We start from the raw sequence: 19,540 nt of genomic DNA, 5'->3' as shown, positions 1-19,540 counted from the left end.
TGGTGATACAAATGTAAAAAGCATGTCAAACATTCTTCCTTCCAATGAAGTTTCTATGTGAGAATTGCAAGAACAATGTGATACTCCCAAAGTATTTTCAGGCTGTCCTGGCGTGGAATCGCCCTAATATCTCCTACAATTCCAAGACAGTCAAACAGGGCTAAGAGTGGGAGGGGCTTGGTGGCATATGAATCAATTAACCATTAGGGCACATTCATACATCCACACATATGTACAGACATAAATATGCATGAACAAAAAGCAAACAATCAGGGACAGCTTAAGACCTCATTTTACTGGGGATGTGAGAGGGTTTGGTGAATGGGGAGAGAGAAAGAGAGCGGGAGAGAGAGACGCAAGACAGAAAAAAATATGTGGGGTCTATAGGCTGCTAGACTGGTCTCCTTACTCCCTCAAAGAGAGGGAGGGAGGGAGATTTGACTGATCGCCGCTTGAGCAAAAGAAAAGGAAAAAAACGAGAGGAAGATTAAGAGATGTCCTCGGGTGTCCTCTGGTATCCAGAGGGAGGGTCAAAGGTCAAATTCAGTAATTTATTCATTCAGCCACCGAGAGGGAAAGAAAAGAAAGGTCTCTGTGGCGAAGGTCATTCAGTAGGTCCAGGTCATTAAGAATCGCATATCTCTCGTAAGAAAAAGTATCTCTCCCAACTACAACCGGAAATGTCCCTTAATTCGTTTCCTTAAAACAAAACCCGCTCAGCGACACCGGACAACGTAGCAGGAGCTCATTTCTGCCGTGGAGTGTTCTTCTTCCGTTTTCTCTTGAAGAAGCAACAGCACCTGAGGAGAAAGGAATGCGAAGAGGGAGAAAAGGAAGGATAGTTACTTGGCAATCTACACTGAGTATACCAAACATTAGGAACACCTAAGGAATTGAGGCTGTGCCCTCAGAACAGCCTCAATTCGTCAGGGCATGAACTACAAGGTGTCAAAAGCGTTCCATAGGGATGCTGGCCCATGTTGACTCTAATGCTTCCCACAGTTGTGTCAAGTTGGCTGGATATCCTTTGGGTGGTGGACCATTCTTGATACACATGGAAAACAGTTGAGCATGAAAAACCCAGCAGCGTTGCAGTTCTTGAAACAAACCGGTGTGCCTGGCACCTACTACCATACCCCGTTCAAAGGCACTTACTGTAAATATTTAGTCTTGCCCATTCACCCTCTGAATGGCACACATACACAATCCATGTCTCAATTGTCTCAAGGCTTTAAAATAATTCTTTATCCTTCATCTACAGTACACTATTTGAAGTGGATTTAACAAGTGACATCAATAAGGGATCATAGCTTTCACCTGGATTCACTTGGTCAGTCTGCCATGTTTGGTATACTCAGTGTATATCTCTCACTACTATCCCTTAGACTCATGTTGCACTCAACTCACAACTTAAAAGATTCAAATGTCAGCTTGTAAACAAACCCAACAGTGACACGTATGGGTTAAAGAGGTAATAAAGAATGGACGTTGAACATTTAACAGTTATAAGAATGAGTGTGACGGTGAGGAAGAGAGCAAGCATTCAATGGGGAGGGAATACACCCAGACTCTGTATGCTACCCAGCTGGCACAAAACACTAAACATTTCTGTAATGTTCTGCAATTAGATTGTACAACGACGCAAGTTGAGAACTGTAGAGTCAACGTTGTAGATCTTTGCGAGCCCTATAGGAACGCCATTCGCAAATCCGTTCTTGATGGATACAAAATCTTTGTGTGGCCCTGGCCTTAGTCTTTCCTGTTCACTCGACAAACTCTCAAAAGCTTTACCTTTGAGCTACATAATCATACTTCAGCTCCTCTCAGTAGTGTGAAAAGGACGTTAATCACTCCATGTGAGAAGCCTAAAACCCAATATGAAAGTAACATAGTTATTTGTTTAATGGAAGGGGTGAAGCCAAGAATTGGTATTAGTTTAGTGCTAGTCTAGTCCACTCCCTTTTGAATGGCTGATGTGCATGGGAGCGGGGACTCACCACAGGTTGAGCATTTTCACGCAGCTACAAAGAGTGTGAGGAGAAAAGACATATTAATAATGTACAGAGAGAGAAAGAGAGGGACAACGACTAAGATAGTCCTTGTGCAATGTACAACTGCATGCACGCACGCACGCACGCACATACACACAGGTAAGAGACAAAACCGTGGCTGGGCAGTGGAGGAAAGGACAATCATTGCAGTTCATGCAAGGGAAACAATCAAAACAAAGAGACAAATGTGAATGAGAGACAGAGCACCTATATTATACAATGTAAACTCAACTGTCAACTGATTTTTAGGAATAGAGAATAATCAGAATAGGTAACATATGTAAATCTACTATATGACATTGAATGTGAAAAAAAGTCACCTGTTTAGTTAGGTATACGGTACTTATTAACTATTTTTGAAATGATGATTGAACAGGTAGAACAGCTTCTTACTAAACAAGGATGGGGATTTTGATATCTTTTGTTTTAGCTAGTTGGTATATTTTCAGAACATTTTAATAAGATAATTTAGATCACCTTAATAACTTTGCAATTTAACTTTGTAATTAAAACTGTAACTGAACCAAATTTGGATTTGTTGCAGATTATCAGTTTGTCAGGAGATCCCCATCAAAACCCCATCCGGTCCCAACAGGTTCCATCCACAAGAGACAACTTGGTTGGACATGATTTGATCCTGACTCAAGCAGTTTGATTTATTGGATCTAATCCTCTTTTACTGAGCTTCAAACTTGTTGGGATTGGACAGTCAGTCAATCTCATGGATTGAGCAAGAGTCGTGGTAAAGAAATTACCCCAAATACCACTTGCTGTCATAAATTGTCTTCCAATACAACTAACAACAAATTGCTACTGAAAGAGTCCCCTGTAGCTCAGTTGGTAGAGCATGGCGCTTGCAACGCCAGGGTTGTGGGTTCATTTCCCACGGGGGGCCAGTATGAAAATGTATGCACTCACTAACTGTAAGTCGCTCTGGATAAGAGCGTCTGCTAAATGACTAAAATGTAAATGTAAAATGAAAGAGACCAATGACCAAGCGAGAGATGGGGAGAGGGAGAGAGAGAGAGGGAGAGAGCGAGAACGCGAGAGAGAGAGAGAGAGAGAGAGCTAGCTGCAACAGAAGACGAAGCGCCAGATACATACTTGGCCTCTTCCACCACCTCCACCTCGGCCTGCACTGCGATAGGTGCGTTGGAATGGGCCGTCATTGGGTCGTCTGCGTTCAGCTCCCCATTGGTGGAGGTTACCACCTGTGGCACATGAGGAAAAACCATATATCAGTCAAGCCAAAATAAGGATCATTCTGCTAGGAGGATTTAAACGGAAAAATACCCAATGACAACATTGACAACTCCATCATAAGGTCAACCAAACACTGTCATGATCATAATATAGCCCAAAGTGCCATAATTACATTATATATATTTTTACATTTTAGTCATTTAGCAGACACTCTTATCCAGAGCGACTTACAGGAGCAATTAGGGTTAAGTGCCTTGCTCAAGGGCACAGATAGATTTTTCACTTAGTCGGCTACGGGATTCAAACCAGCGACCTTTCGATTAATGGTCCAACGCTCTTAACCGTTAGGCTACCTGCCGCATCTTGTGACAACTGACTTAACACTGTCACAACATATAACTGTTACTTACATTTGTATGCTAGCTCGCAGTAGGCCTAGCCAACTATCTTAACAACAAATAGTGTCAAGTTAGCATAAAGCCAGTTGTCATAAGCTGTTATGATGACATCAGCTGTAATGAATGCTTATGGCATCTCGCCCGCTCGGTCACACACGACAGTAGTATGTAGGCCCTCACAACAGAAACATCAACTAAAGTGAAGTTACCAATCTCCCTCCATACAGCTTAGCCATTTCCAGACATCCATGTGTGGTGCCATTTATCCGGCTTATTAGCCTTTACCGCTACCCCTTTACTACCGGTTTCCCTTATTGGGAAAGGTTCTTGATCGAGTGTGAGTGAACGTGCTTGTCTGATGGGCCTTGTGAACCTGTCTCTCCCTGTCTGCCTCCTCCAGAGTGCATGCTTGATGCTGTGTATGAGCTGCTCTCCTCTCTTGCTGCTAAACACAGAAACACAACATGATGAACAGCCTCCGCTGTTGATCATCATAACAGCCTCTGCTGTTCAACATGTGGAACAGTGTCACATATACAGCACAACATATTTTATCTTAAGGGCAAAGAACAGGTGGTGCAAGCAACGTGGCAATGGCCCCACCTAGCGATTCAACTGCTTTCATCTACTCTGTCCCTTTGGATCTGTGGGCTAGAGGGCTATCAAGGACATAGGAATGAAGCAGGTTTTCTGTTTTGAAAGCCAGCCAGTGTACAGGTAGTTAGCATTCGAGTCTCTCCGTGGTTGGTTGGTGTATACCTGCACAGAGCCCCCATGCCTGTCTGCGGCCAGGTGGGAGCTGCTCAGGTAGGAGGAATTTGTCTGCCGGTGGGGCTGTGCATCCCATGCTCCTCTGCGGTCTGATGCAGCCATCTGGTTGGTTGATTGGGGAGGCGGATGGGCGGAGGGAGACGTGGGTGGGCCGAGAGTGAGCGAGAGAGGAAGGCGCCGAGAGGCGATGCAGCGCAGAAAAACAAAACAAAGAAAAGCAGAGGTGAGACGTGTGGCAAAGCCGTGAATACGTGTAAGTAATTGAGAACAACCAGATCAAAACAAAAAAGTAAGCCGTGTCAAGGAAAAAAACAATAGCTTTAAAATTAGATACATTTGTGTATTTAAAGCAAAATGTTTTTAGCCAGTTAAGAGAAACCCTGTATGCATGTTTGACATCTTCATCTTTTTTGTATTTCCTTATTTTATAACCCTGGTGTCTTCCCTAAGAGACCTGCGTTGTTTCTTTGTCCTGAATCCTGGCTATATTGATTGAGAAGTCTGGGCCAGGCAGGATCTGCTTGGTCCCCCTGTAATTCTTTCATCACCGTTCCCCTGGACAGGACAGGTTGTACGTGACAGGACATTGAGGGATTAGCTGCTAATAGAGTTGTGGCAGGAGTTTTGGCAGGTGACTTATGCAGTCTGGGAGCTTTCAACCGGAAAACACCGAGTTAATTTCATACTGGCTGGCATCTCCTGTCTCGCAGGTCTGAAGCCCTGGCTCAATAAAACGACTTGTGCCTGGAGAGACTGATGGGGTGATATAAGTTGACCTCCTCAAAACCAAGGACGTTTCCTTCTCTCCCTCTCATTTCTCTCCTCTTTTCTCCCTCTCTCCTTCAAGTCCACTCTGCCTTCTTCACCTTCCATCTCTTTCCGCTTACTCCCTTCTTTCTCCACCTAAATCCCCCCTCCATATCAATTGCTTCTCGCACTCTCTCTGTCTCTCCATCTCACAATCTCTTTCTGGCACATACTGTAGCACCAATGGTGGCACAGGTGGAGCACTGATTAGAGATTAGTCTGGGACTCCTGGGCGCAACGCAACACACTCACGCAACGCAGTCATAGGACAATCAAGTATCACCACTCAAGCTGCAGCCAATCAGATTTGAGACAAGCTTCCCTGCCTGTCGGGAGCTAAGCTAGAGGACTTCCAGTGGAGAAATTCATTTTGCGGCTCTTCATGCCTCTCCGGTCGAACACAGTCAGGCAGAGGCGGATATGGACAAGATATTTTGGTGCCAACAGCAACTCATCTGAAATATCAGCTGAGACTACATGCTAGGAGCCCTATTTTTTACCTGAAAGCTCCTTTTTCCAAAAGCGAATATGCAGAAAACTATGATTTTTGCTAGAACAAGCCAAATAGCACAAATCCAAACAATGTTTTTTTTTAAAGGAAGGCTTGAAATGTGTGGAGCATAAGCAGAGCCATCAAGTTGGAAAATAACTATGTTCTACTACTTGTACTAATTTAAATGGTGGTGGATGTACTGTAGTGTAAACTATTAAGCTTGTTGAGATCAAATGTGATGTATTTAGACAATCCTAAAACCATAATCATGCAACTCTATAGCATTGACACTAACCTTTAACAGCTTTGCAGCTCACTCTATGTCAATTATACAATTACACTCCCCTCTGTATGTATTTGGACAGTGAAGCTAAAACTTTTAATTTGTCACTATACTCCAGCATTATGGATTTGAGATAAAATGTTTTATGAGGCGACAGTACAGAATGTCACCTTTTAAACGGTAAAACAGATGTATGAAAATACCCTAAAATAAAAGGTGACATTCTATGCTTGTTGCCTCATATGAAACATTTGATCTCAAAACCAAAATGCTTGAGTATAGAGCCAAATTGAAAGTTTTGACTTCACTGTCCAAATAATACGGAGGGGAGTGTATATGGTGTTCAAGCAAGCAATGCTTATCGATTGTCCGTGTGTGGCTGGCAGGGTTATGCTAAATACGGCTGCTACAATCTTGACTAGAACCAAAACATTTGATCATATTACTCCAGTGCTAGTGGCTTCCTGTTAAGGCTTGGGCTGATTTCAAGATTTTACTGCTAACCTACAAAGCATTACATTGACTTGCTACTACCTTTCTTGCCGATTTCATCCTGCCGTACATACCTACACGCACGCTACGGTCACAAGACGTAGGCCTCATTATTGTTCCTAGAGCAAACAGCTGGAGGCAGGGCTTTCTCATATACAGCAAAACATTTTATGGAATGGTCTGCCGATCCATGTGAGAGACGCAGACTCAGTCTCAACCTTTAAGTCTTTACTGAAGACTCATCTTTTCAGTAGGTCCTATGATTGCATATAGTCTGGGGTGCGAAGGTGAACGGCAAGGCACTGGAGTGACGAACCACCCTTGCTGTCTCCTCTCTCTCCACTGGGATTCTCTATCTCTGACCCTATGACGGAGGCTAAGTCACTGGCTTGCTCACATCCTTCCTGTACTCAGGATCGTGTGGTGGGGGAGATCTTCGTGGGCTATACTCAGCCTTGTCTCAGGGTAGTAAGTTAGTGGTCTATTGATATCCCTTTACTGGTGTGCGGGCTGTGCTTTGGCAAAGTGGTTGGGGTTACATCCTGCCTGGTTGGCCCTGTCCGGGGGTAACTTTGGACGGGGCCACAGTGTTCCCCGACCCCTCCTGTCTCAGTCTCCAGTATCTATGCTGCAATAGTCTATGTGCCGGGGGGCTAGGGTCAGTCTGTCCTGTCTGATATAATTCTCCTGTTATCTGGTGTCCTGTGTGATCTTAGGTTACCTCTCTCCCTCCCTCCCTCCCTCTCTGAGGACCTGAGCCCTAGGACCATGCCTCAGGACTACCTGGCCTGACGACTCCTGACTGTCCCCGTTCCACCTGGTCGTGCTGCTGATCTAGTTTCTGAAGTTCTGCCTGCGGCTATGGACCTCTGACCTGTTCACCAGTTGTGCTACCTTCTCCCGGACCTGCTGATTCGATCCTCTCACTTTATTCATAGGTTCCTGCCTTTCTTGGGAGTTTTTCCTAGCCACTGTGCTTCTACATCTGCATTGCTTACTGTTTGGGGTTTTAGGCTGGGTTTCTGTATAAGCACTTTGTGACAACTGTCCATTTCAATCTCTGTCAATTTGGGAACTGGATTGGCTCTCCTATGGTGAAATTCCTTGTCCAATTCAACTGACAGGAGTGGAAATGGAACTGAGTAGAACAATTGGGGTTGATGACATTATAGCAAAAATAAACTGAAATTGCATTCATGAAGTGGCGCCAAAAAAATCTCATTTTCCATGAGGATTTGTTGATTTATGAATAGGATTTTAGTAGATTTTCTTGAAATTATTGCAATTTTCAGATAAACAGGCAGAGCCGAAGTGAACTGCTGAGTGAGACTACTGTGTTTACCTGGTTCCGTAGGGGTTGTTGCTGAGAGGGCCTGTCTCTGTTAGCGTGGCTCTCTCTCGTGATGGCAGACGCACCCGAGTCCACGTTGACAGACCCCACTGGAGTAGGCTGAGAGAGAGAGACCATTGGAGCAGAAACAACAAAGTAAATATAACACACTCACACACAGACAGACAGACAGACAGAGCGAGACAGCGAGAGAGAGACAGCAAGAGACAGAGAGACAAAAAGGCTCAATTGGAGAGCTGCCCAAAAGTCTGAAGTGTCTTCTTTGAAAAACTAGTTTTACAGTATTGTATGCCTTTCACTTGTGTTTTAAATGTCTATTGTACTTGTGATTTCACGACTTTCCAGCTATGAACGGTACACAAATAAAGTTATTATTATACCAAAACATACAGGACTGAACAGTTAACAAGTCTCTTTCAATAGCCGCTATATGACTATTGTGAGCCTACACTTATGCTATTTAGCATGTGAGCACTAGCTACTCACAATCGGTCTGCCGTCCCAGTCGTAGGTGTAGTCAAAGGTGTAACCTTTTCGCTCAAACAGCTCGGTGAACAGAGTCCTCAAATACTCGTAGTCGGGCTTCTCAAAGAAGTCCAACCGCCGCACGTAGCGCAGGTACGTGGCCATCTCTTCTATAAGGGGTCGACACAGTCAGTCAACATGGTTCAGGCAAAACAAGAGCTCCATCTAGTCATACCTAACAATAGATTGCACCAAGACCGCATGGTTGCATGGAATTGCAGCACCTTATGTAACAAAGTAGAATACATTTTTTGTGGAACACAATTGATCCATACCAACAGATGTACTTGAGAGATAAGGCCATTATCCTCAGAACAGATAAAGGAGGAAAATGTGGTCATTGAGCTTTCAAAGGTCAAGGAAGCATTTGCAAACATTGTCTTGCAAGTGCATACTTTTCCAATCCCTCCCCGATGCGCCTTTCCTTCAAGAATCATCTTCTGCTCACTTGAGCCCATTTCTCAGTACAGCTTGCTCTTGTATATTCTATTGCGATTATTTACTGCCATTTTACTACGTATGCAGTGCAGAGCGTGTGTTTTAGGAAAGGCATGCACTAGTGTCAGGGTCAGGAAGGAAGACTGGCAATACCTGGAAAGCTTTCACAGAGGACCTCGATGGGAGTGTTGCGCTTGGTGTCTCCAATCTTCTGGTATCGCTCTTTCAGGGTGTCAGCCTGTAGGTAGAAGGTACAAATTGAGTTCAAACACACTCTTGCTATCTTTTCTCACTCCTTTCCCCTCCCTTCACCCGAATGTTACATTTTGCCTTCGCTCTTCCTCTTTTTTGCTCTTCTGTTTAGTTTAGGCTACCATTCCCTCTTCCCCTCTGTGAATCACTACTAGTAGTGCATCACACTCTCCTAATATCTGGGTTGTGATCATTATTAGAGCACATCGTAGCAAAATGTTATGCAACAGAAAACAAAAATGAGCATTTCTATATTGGACAAATTCAGATAGTGCTATCCATTTTGTGCCTACTGAACACAACCCAGCTGATATCATGCCTAGCTCCCCTACCTTGAGTCCTTGCCATGGCAGACTCCCTCGTAGGAAATACATGAACATGTGGCCCAGGGCTTCCAGGTCATCCCGTCGACTTTGCTCTGAAACAAAAGGGAGGGGTGTCCGCTTTAAGCTGTGACCGACGTTCAACCTACCTACCATATCCTTGTGTTGGGGCTTATGGCTTATGTAGGACTTTCAATGCATTCAGCTCCAAATTAGGAACAAAATAGAACCTTTCTGAATTTGAATGACCTCTGGTTTAGTGACATTAAATGCTATGTATGTACACATATAGCCGCGGGAAGTAGGGGTGCTGAAGGAACCCCTGAAAAATCTGGATAAATATTTTACAAAAGTAGTTCACTGGGCTTTTACTAGTCCTGTTTTAGCAGACCGATATAGCCGTCTGTAGCGCAGCCCAAAAACAATAATGGCGCCGCAATATACAGTATCTCAGTTTATTGCATAAATCGTGCATGCATTGGAGTGCGGTAAAATAATCCAGTTCAGTTTTATGAATTACAGTGTAGGCTAATCCAAGTGTAGGCTATGACACAATGTCAGATCAAAATAGCGGCACGAAGTCTCCAGGTGAACGGTTGAGTTGTCCATATGGTGCTGTCATTCAAGGTGCTTTATTTACCCTGTTCGTAATGAGCACAGGAAGATTGTATTTTGGCTTCTGCTCAGATGAATGAAGCCAGCGGGGAACACACGCAGTTTACAGACATCACCGGCTACAGACCTACCACAGATATTACTTGCAGTGGTGTAGTGCTATTTTTTTTCAGAGGAGGGAGCCGCAAAAAATATGTAAATGACGTCATCATTTCCTCAATCAAGGTTTGTACCGACAGATAATAGCCTATTTAATAGCCTATCATTACAGGGCTCTCCAACCCTGTACCTGGAGCGCTACCGTCCTTTAGGGTTTCACTCCAACCCCAGTTGTTACTAACCCCATTCAGCTACTTATTAGAATCAGGTGCACTAGATTAGGGTTGGAATGAAAACCTAAAGGATGGTAGCTCTCCAGGAACAGGGTTGGAGATCCCTGTTATAAAATATGCATAAAATGCATCCTCCAATTGCAACGTCTGCTTATGCCCACATATATTGTCTCAAGAACATTTTATATTTTTTATATCCTCAAACACCAAGTTAGGCATACCTATAGGCCATCATCACTGTCAATCATGAATGATAATTATTCATGTTTTACCGGTGAAACTGCAACAGTGCACACATGTAGCCTACAGTTGTTCATCATTCGCCAGAGAGAAGACAAGGCTGAAACCACAATTGACCTACCTCTAGGCTGCTGTAGCCTACATATGTATTTGGTTTGTAATTGTATCGTGTTTTAATTGACTTTTTGTGGTGATTAAATATTATTTATTTAGAATTGCTCTGAATAAATGTTCAGTGTATTCTCAAGTAGAAAAAAGTGAGTTCCCTCAGGCTCCCCCAGCACTACTCACCTGCTTCCTTGTGAAGTGAAGGCAGCTGCACCGCGCTATTTCATAAATAAAAATATTTTTGGGGAGGGAAATTCATTGTTGCGTCGCACCCCCCCCCCACCCCCCAGAGAAATGTGCAGCACCCCCAAACTACTTCCCTGGCTATGTGTACACAAATTCTCAAAGGCAATGCCCTTCAAATTGTAGAGTTCAGCCAATCAAACATGAGAGAATAGACTATACTGTATCCATGCAAGTACCACTCAGGGAAGTTGAGACAAGTTTAGTTGTCTGGTAGAGGGGAGAAGTACTGTAGCCCTACCTTTTCCCAAGTGGGTGTTGATAGACATGTAGCGGGCGGTCCCTGTGAGACTCTTGTGCTCCCTGTAGGGAATGTGTTTTTTGGTCTCTGGGTCGATGTACTCTTTAGCCAGGCCAAAGTCGATGATGTGGATGATGTGCTCCTGCTTGTGCCCCTGCCGCCCGATGAGGAAGTTCTCGGGCTTCACGTCTCGGTAGATGAGGTTCTTGGAGTGGACGTATTCCATCCGGGAGAGCTGAGGAGCGGAGAGTGTGTGACGGTCAAACGCATGCACTCAAAAAAGATGTACACACAACTCCACGCACACCAAAAAACTAGCATTAAAACACGAGTGGACACACTGGGACGTACAATCAGAACAGATACATGGGCATAATTCACGACAACAAGCTTTTGTCATTTGGATGCAAACTTTACTTACCAGCTGAATAGCCATCATTAAGACTGTCTTGAGAGAGAAGGTCCTGTCACAGAGGTCAAAGAGGTCTTCTAGACTGGGGCCAAGCAACTCTAACACCATGGCATTGTATTTCCCACAGGGCCCAAAGTAGAAGACCTGAGGAAGACCCTCTGCTGAGATAGAAAGAGAGAGGGATGGATAGAGAGGGAGAGAGGGATGGATAGAGAGGGAAAAATATATATAGAAAGAAGTCCATTTAAACTGAAATTGAAAAGACTATCAAGTAGATCAAATCATATGATAAACATAATTTGGAGTTTGGATTATGCAGGGTGTTTTTTCTTTAGAATATGCGTGAGGGCGTGGCAGCGCAGTTTTACATGCCCATTTAACTGCTCTACCTGTGAGAACACATACCTGGGTATTGTTTTATCACTAGCCTTTTTGGAACTAGTTTGTCCTTCAGTCACATGCAGGACTTGAGACGAGCAGTAGTTATGCTATACACAACACTCCACAAGTGGCATCTAAAGATGGCCCAAGCTGTTAGGTTGGGGTTTGTCATGAGTGTTGTTCTGAATTGTTTGCTGCAGCTGTTGTAGGCCATCTGCTGTGCCCATCTCAGGAGGGAACAGAGAGGAATGGTGCCCAGAGGAACCTGGGCAAACTGATAACGAGGGTCATGAAACCCACAACTAGAACCGCCCCTATTTTCCGTAGCCAAGTAGCCATTAGCACAAAACTACAACAGTGATGGGATTGGAAAAAATATCCAGAATTATCTCTGCTGCGTTTAATAACAGAGGGAAGGATACATTTTGGGAATTTTATATGTGGCTCAATCCGTTGGTATTGCAACCTGCTCCGTATTCAGCTCCAATAACATCCCCGGTGTGAGGTTTCTTGTATGAGCTGAGCTCAGCGAGAAAGTGAGCTTTTTTCCCCCTCTCAAAGAGTGCTCTGGACGAGTACAGCGGATGAGTTTGTGCGTTTATCAGCAGTACAGGAGTGAGAGTGGATTTCAGATATTTTTTCCTGACTGAGCATATTTTAGTCACAAATTGTTGTGTATAGGCAAAATGTTACTTAAATGTTACTTAAAAGAGTGCTTCAGATAATATATTGAAATTCAAACAGCAGAAAAATAAATGATGCATTGTATTGGACAATAGAGGCTAACTACAGAGGTTGAGAGCTCCAAAACGATCCCATAGCAAACTCCCATCTGTACAGCAAAACAACGTTATTCTGGAGTAGTGCAGCAGTATCCTAGACATTATTGGGGCTCCGGGAATGATACAGTTGTCCGGTGCATCAGTGAGAGCGTGCAAGAGAAAGACAGTAATGCCAAAGTTATCTTTTACAATGATCTGAACAATGGGGCTTTTATTCCCAGCACCATAAACAAGACAAGAGAGACAGCATGGTGGAGTAACCTAAGAGTTAATAATATTCCCCTTTAGAGAAAGAAAGCGAGAAAGAAGATGAGCCAAGGAAAAAACTGTTGTAGAAAGTGTGTGTCTCTATGACCAGAAGGGCCCAGGCAAGCAGCAGCGGAGTAGGTCAACAATTGGCCAAGGTGTACAAGCTTGGTGGCTCATAAACAGAATCATGTGACAGAGATAAGTGAGCAAGCAGAATGTGGGAGTGGGCAGGTGTTTCCAAGCTTGATGGAGGGAGGAAGCGAGCCAGAGAAATACGAGCTCCTGAGAAAAACACCCGCTCTGTGTCATCTGTGGGAAAGAACAACGTCACAATAGCAAATGGCACATGTTGTCATGTCTTCTATATGCTGCCTAACTGTCGAGGCATTACAGGAGTTCCACTATACAAGCTATTATCACAAATGTGATTTTACCTTACCCTTTTACCTTACCCCTTCCGCTCCCTAAACCAATTCGTATTTGAACCATGTTTTTACCACGTTTCGGAATGATGAAAATGGCAACCGTCTCAGATCCCATTAAATTTAAGCAGAAGCGGGATAAAAACCTGTTAAGGCCATGAGAGTGCATCTTTTGAAATGCTTTGGGAAAAAATGAATTCAGTCACACAGGAGCAAATGTCGGCTTCTCCTGAGACACGCAACCAAACAAACAATTAATCCACCCCCACATTCAAAGAACAGTCAGGCCTGAGTCACCTAGCTAGTCATCAATAATGGCAGCTCTGTCTGTATGCATCTCATGTAACTTATACCTGAATAAAAACTCAATTTAGCTCTCCAGCAAAGGTACGCACATAAAACATACTCTACACCCATACAGAAAATAGGCCACTTTGTGTACAGTATGTTTTATGTGCGTACCTTTGCTGGAGAGCTAAATTGAGTTTTTATTCAGCCATGGCTCAATGCATGTCAGAGATATGGAATCTCTCGTGGCTTGAGAACATGTTCATATTTCTAATTCCAAATAGACCTCTCAAGGTAACCATTCCATTTCAGTTTCATCCACATGACAAAACATGGCAACAGTAAACATGTCATCCACCACGAATGATGCAGCGCCCCTCCTTGGGCCAATTGAGATATCGTGTATGACTAACACATTTCAGTTAATTACTATAGCTCCCGCCTTGGGACAATCAGTGTAATTTTGTAAATGACGGATCTCTATGGCAAGACACATAATTCACCCAAGTCCCATTGTTAGGGCGGAGACATGAGCATCTCGTCATTACATGTATATACAGATATCTGGTTTCAGTCACTTGCGATTTGGAAAGGAAAGTTGGCAGGTGCACAGTTCGGATGCTGGCTTCCCCTAAAGTAAATAGATGTTTTGCCAAAATTATATAATTACTCATGTCTAAATAAAATCATTCAAAATACTTCACCAGAGAGGATATTATTATTATTATTATTATTATTATTATATTATTAGGATGACTTAGCCACAGAGGATCATTAGCTTCTTCATTATGGCAGAGGCTGGTGCTCTCGCATTAGTTTAATTTTAACTTTTAGATTTATCATGTAAATTCGGATCTTTTTGATTAACCATGTGATGATGATTTTGAGAAACGAAAACATTATTATTGAATTGAAACTTTTCCACAAAAATGTGCATATAAAAATATTCATAAATGACACGCAGATAGGTAGAAATGGTAGGATAAATTGTAAGCTCCCCAAACTTGAAACTCACGAGCCACCTATGGTCTTTACTATAACACCCACTTATACAGGTAAAAGTCAGTAAATTAGAATATTTGGAAAAACTTGATTTATTTCAGTAATTGCATTCAAAAGGTGTAACTTGTACATTATATTTATTCATTGCACACAGACTGATGCATTCAAATGTTTATTTCATTTAATTTTGATGATTTGAAGTGGCAACAAATGAAAATCCAAAATTCCGTGTGTCACAAAATTAGAATATTGTGTAAGGGTTACATTTTGAAGACACCTGGTGCCACAAACTAATCAGCTGATTAACTCAAAACACCTGCAAAGGGCTTTAAATGGTCTCTCAGTCCAGTTCTGAAGCCTACACAAACATGGGGAAGACTTCAGATTTGACAGCTGTCCAAAAGGCGACCATCGACACATTGCACAAGGAGGGAAAGACACAAAAGGTTATTGCAGAAGAGGCTGGCTGTTCTCAGAGCTCTGTGTCCAAACACATTAATAGAGAGGCAAAGGGAAGGAAAAACTGTGGTCAGAAAAAGTGTACAAGCGATAGGGATCACCGCGCCTAGTCAAGATTGTGAAAAAAAACCCATTCAAAAATGTGGGGGAGATTCACAAGGAGTGGACAGCTGCTGGAGTCAGGGCTTCAAGATCCACCACCAAGAGACGCTTGAAAGACATGGGTTTCAACTGCCGCATACCTCGTGTCAAGCCACTGTTGACCAAGAAACAGCGCGAAAAGCGTCTCACCTGGGCTAAGGAAAAAAGAGCTGGACTGCTGCTGAGTGGTCTAAAGTCATGTTTTCTGACGAAAGCAAATTTTGCCTTTCCTTTGGAAATCGAGGTCCCAGAGTCTGGAGGAAGACAGGAGAGGCACAGGATCCACGTTGCCTGAAGTCTAGTGTAAAGTTTCCACCATCAGTGATGGTTTGGGGTGCCATGTCATCTGCTGGTGTCGGTCCACTCTGTTTCCTGAGATCCAGGGTCAACGCAGCCGTCTACCAGCAAGTTTTAGAGCACTTCATGCTTCCTGCTGCTGACCTGCTCTATGGAGATGGAGATTTCAGGTTCCAACAGGACTTGGCGCCTGCACACAGCGCAAAAATCTACCCGTGCCTGGTTTACGGACCATGGTATTTCTGTTCTAAATTGGCCAGCCAACTCCCCTGACCTTAGCCCCATAGAAAATCTGTGGGGTATTGTGAAAAGGAAGATGCAGAATGCCAGACCCAACAACGCAGAAGAGTTGAAGGCCACTATCAGAGCAACCTGGGCTCTCATAACACCTGAGCAGTGCCAGAAACTCATCGACTCCATGCCACGCCGCATTAATGCAGTAATTGAGGCAAAAGGAGCTCCAACCAAGTATTGAGTATTGTACATGCTCATATTTTTCATTTTCATACTTTTCAGTTGGCCAACATTTCTAAAAAATCCCTTTTTTGTATTAGCCTTAAGTAATATTCTAATTTTGTGACACACGGAATTTTGGATTTTCATTTGTTGCCACTTCAAATCATCAAAATTAAATGAAATAAACATTTGAATGCATCAGTCTGTGTGCAATGAATAAATATAATGTACAAGTTACACCTTTTGAATGCAATTACTGAAATAAATCAAGTTTTTCAAAATATTCTAATTTACTGACTTTTACCTGTATAACGCGCAAGTGGGTACACACATAGGAGGTCCTGTGAAAAAAACGTGCACACTTATAGAAATCAAATGCGTGTCAAACTGATTCCTTCTGGCGCCAGCCCTTGTCTCATTCACTAGGCCTAATTTAGCTCTCCCTACCACTAGTGTCTCCGTTTTCGAGTGCCTCTCCCCTACTGAGGGGGAAGGCTGGGGTGGGGTCTAGGATTGAACCTAGACAGAGGAAGAGGCTAAACGAGAGGGATAACTGGGCCCAAAATCAGCTTTCTCCAGCAGGTGGCTTTAAAAATAAAAAATTAAGCGAGGTCAATGAGTGTCAAATTTGGTTAACAAAAAATGTAATGGCTTATCTGCTACGTGTGGCTTGTTTGATCGAATCAAATGTTTGTAATGATTGGGTTGTTACGAGTGTACTAATATAAGTCGGACACGTGACACCCTGGCAACTTTGAGAAAAAAAACACACATATACACATTATATATATATATATATATATAGATAGATAGATAGATAGATAGGAGTTGTGCCTGGTCATCACTAGTTACCACAGCCACAAAGTAATAAACCCCGCCTATTTCTAAAATGTATCTTAAATCTGCTAAACCCTGTGTCAACCAACTGGTTGAGTCCTCTCAGCCATGATCATAACCAGATGGCATGGTGGTTGGCACACCATGGACCCTTTCCACTGACTACTCATCATCTCATAATGAAAGGCCTTTGAGCTGAGCCAACATACGATTGTGACTGTCTGTAGTGACGGATATATTTTCAGAATTATTTTGTTACATGGACCACCTAAAGTAGTAAGAAACAGTGAACAAATGTCACAAGCATCTTAAATTACTGTGCTCTGTTGAGGCTGAAATGAAAGGCACTATGAGTATGAAACATCAAACACAAGTCATTAAAAGCGGGAAAGGTGCCTTGGGTCGTGCCTGTGAGGCTGATATTTATGCCACTCCGCCCATTCTTTCCCATCAGCCAATCAAATTAAAATTGCAGATGGAGGGACAGCAATAATCATTTTTAAATATTTCATGTGGTGGTGCCTAACTGATGCAGCTTTAAAAAAGCAGATTGCATCCAAAAACACTGAAATATAAAAAGACTATTTCCAATTTATACAGGCTGATATACACTGAGTGTACAAAACATTAGGAACACCTTCCTAATATTGAGTTGCACCCCCTTTTGCCATCAGAACAGCCTCAATTCGTCGGGGCATGGACTCCACAAGGTGTCGAAAGCGTTTCACAGGGACGCTGGCACATGCTTTCCACAGTTGTTTCAAGTTGGCTGGATGTTCTTTGGGTGGTGGACCATTCTTGGTACACAAGGGAAACTGTTGATCGTGAAAAACCCAGCAGTGTTGCAGTTCTTGACACACTAAAACCGGTGTGCCTGGCACCTACCATACCCCATTCAAAGGCACTTACATATTTTGTCTTGCCCATTCACCCTCTGAATGCCACACATACACAATCCATGTCTCAATTGTCTCAAGGCTTAAAAATCCTTGTTTAACCGGTCTTCTCCCCTTCATCTACACTGATTGAAGTGGATTTAACAGAACACATCAATAAGGGATCACAGCTTTCACCTGGAATCACCTGGTCAGTCTATGTCATGGAAATGTAATGTAATGTGTTGTACACTCAGTGTACATTAGCTAGCTGCTTTGCTGGTTAGTTATCTTTTCAAATGAGCTAACTTAGCTTGCTAGCTGGCTGTATATGGCTGCATTTTTTAAATCCAACTAGATGATACAGCAAGTACAGCTACAACTGTTACAAACTGCTTAGCTACCTATTTTCTCTGAAGCAATTTGCTAATCACAAACTGCAACTTAGCAGGCTGGTTAGATAGTAGGGTTGGGCAGTATCCAGATTTTCACATCGTCATACCGCCCTTTTCTCATTCCAGGATTTATGGTATTACTGGTTTAGTACACCGGAGGGTGCCAAAGATGCAAAAAAAAGCACATTGGGCTTCTATTAAAAGAATGTTAACAAAATTAGCACAAGTAATAGCGAATTTCCATGGAGCCTGCTAGCTAAATATGCTAACGAGCGCAAAGACAGGCAATGCAGCACATAAAGGTATACATATATTAGGTAGGAGCTACCGAATGTCATTTTTGGTGAGTTTCGACATTTACAAGCGAATGTAAATGAGAGACATTGTGCAAATGAACAGTACTGGCTCTGGAAGAGCATTTGTACAAGCTGTCTCTGTGTGGAGTTTAGAGTCGATAGGGCAACAGGGCTTGCCTGCTCTGCTCTGCGAAGATGGGGGAGGAGCAGATGGGACGAGAACGGAGAGGAGAAAAAACGCAAGCAAATCAATAGATAGCAGTGGCATCTGTACAGATAACTCATCCAAAGGGCTTTGACTTCTCAAACATGGCAGAAAGCATTAACAATATAGGCCCCGTCACTTTATTAATTCAGTAACTTCATTCTTACTTATCTAACTTACTTAGATAACTAGCAAGTTAAACTTAGGGTTTCACGCAGGAAAAAAAGCTAAAACGCATAAGAAATATCTTGCTGCGTTTTGTAAAACGGCTTGTTATTGTAATATTTGCTCGGCATCGCACTAATTTTGTGCTTCAATTGCATTTCTCCACTCAGATGAGAATTCACGGACGGGTATTCTATCAGCTGACAGAGCTCTGATTGATGTGGAGCTACTTTTCTCTGGTAAAATGCAAGATTAACTTTAAGAAAAACATTAGGAAATGTAGCTGCCTACATTCTTTCTATGATAAACAGAAATATGATGGCCATGCATAGGTTTAGCAAAAAATACCTTGATTTTTCATTGTAAGCTCATTTAGCCTACTTGTGTGGCTGCCAGTCACATAGCGTTGCACTTCTGTTGTCATCTGATGAAAATGAAGCTATTTTCTGTGAAGGAAAACTATTGTTGCAGGCCCCTGATCACTCTATTGATGTAAAAAAAAAAAAAAAAGACTTTCGAAATCAAACGCGACCCCTGTCAATACACAGCTGACTCACCTGCTCCAGCTTTCTCCAATTGTGCTATTTACAAACAAACACGTGATTGGCTCAACTTTTCTGGGGAACTACGGTAAGCTTCATAATGTAGAATAATGTGACAGGTGAAATGAAGAACGTGATCTGCTTTATCTTCTAACATATTCCACAAGTCG

The 19,540-nt window shown here is 42.9% G+C and overlaps 1 protein-coding gene across 14 annotated transcripts in view; it reads right to left on the bottom strand.

The window, feature by feature from the left end:
* Nucleotides 1-274: 274 nt before the first annotated feature.
* The window catches only part of LOC121577027 (casein kinase I), a 60,817-nt gene continuing 41,551 nt past the window's right edge, over nucleotides 275-19,540 (bottom strand). Inside the window, exons 5-14 of one of the 14 annotated variants that reach the window (XM_041890711.1) lie at nucleotides 11,588-11,736; nucleotides 11,167-11,401; nucleotides 9,397-9,482; nucleotides 8,966-9,050; nucleotides 8,336-8,481; nucleotides 7,841-7,948; nucleotides 4,412-4,525; nucleotides 3,156-3,262; nucleotides 1,998-2,021; nucleotides 275-800 (exon numbers count right to left, since the gene is read on the bottom strand). In XM_041890711.1, coding sequence (XP_041746645.1) covers nucleotides 746-800; nucleotides 1,998-2,021; nucleotides 3,156-3,262; nucleotides 4,412-4,525; nucleotides 7,841-7,948; nucleotides 8,336-8,481; nucleotides 8,966-9,050; nucleotides 9,397-9,482; nucleotides 11,167-11,401; nucleotides 11,588-11,736 — 1,109 coding nt within the window. In that variant the 3' untranslated portion in view covers nucleotides 275-745. Of the gene's footprint in view, nucleotides 801-1,997; nucleotides 2,022-3,155; nucleotides 3,263-4,411; nucleotides 4,526-7,840; nucleotides 7,949-8,335; nucleotides 8,485-8,965; nucleotides 9,051-9,396; nucleotides 9,483-11,166; nucleotides 11,402-11,587; nucleotides 11,740-19,540 lie in introns of all 14 variants that reach the window. The other 13 variants (XM_041890710.2, XM_041890709.2, XM_041890708.2 and 10 more) reach the window with 13 other exon arrangements.

Source organism: Coregonus clupeaformis, chromosome 11, assembly GCF_020615455.1.
Source record: "Coregonus clupeaformis isolate EN_2021a chromosome 11, ASM2061545v1, whole genome shotgun sequence".
NCBI classification, from domain to species: Eukaryota; Metazoa; Chordata; class Actinopteri; order Salmoniformes; family Salmonidae; genus Coregonus; species Coregonus clupeaformis.
This window is presented reverse-complemented; position numbering and strand designations above follow the sequence as displayed.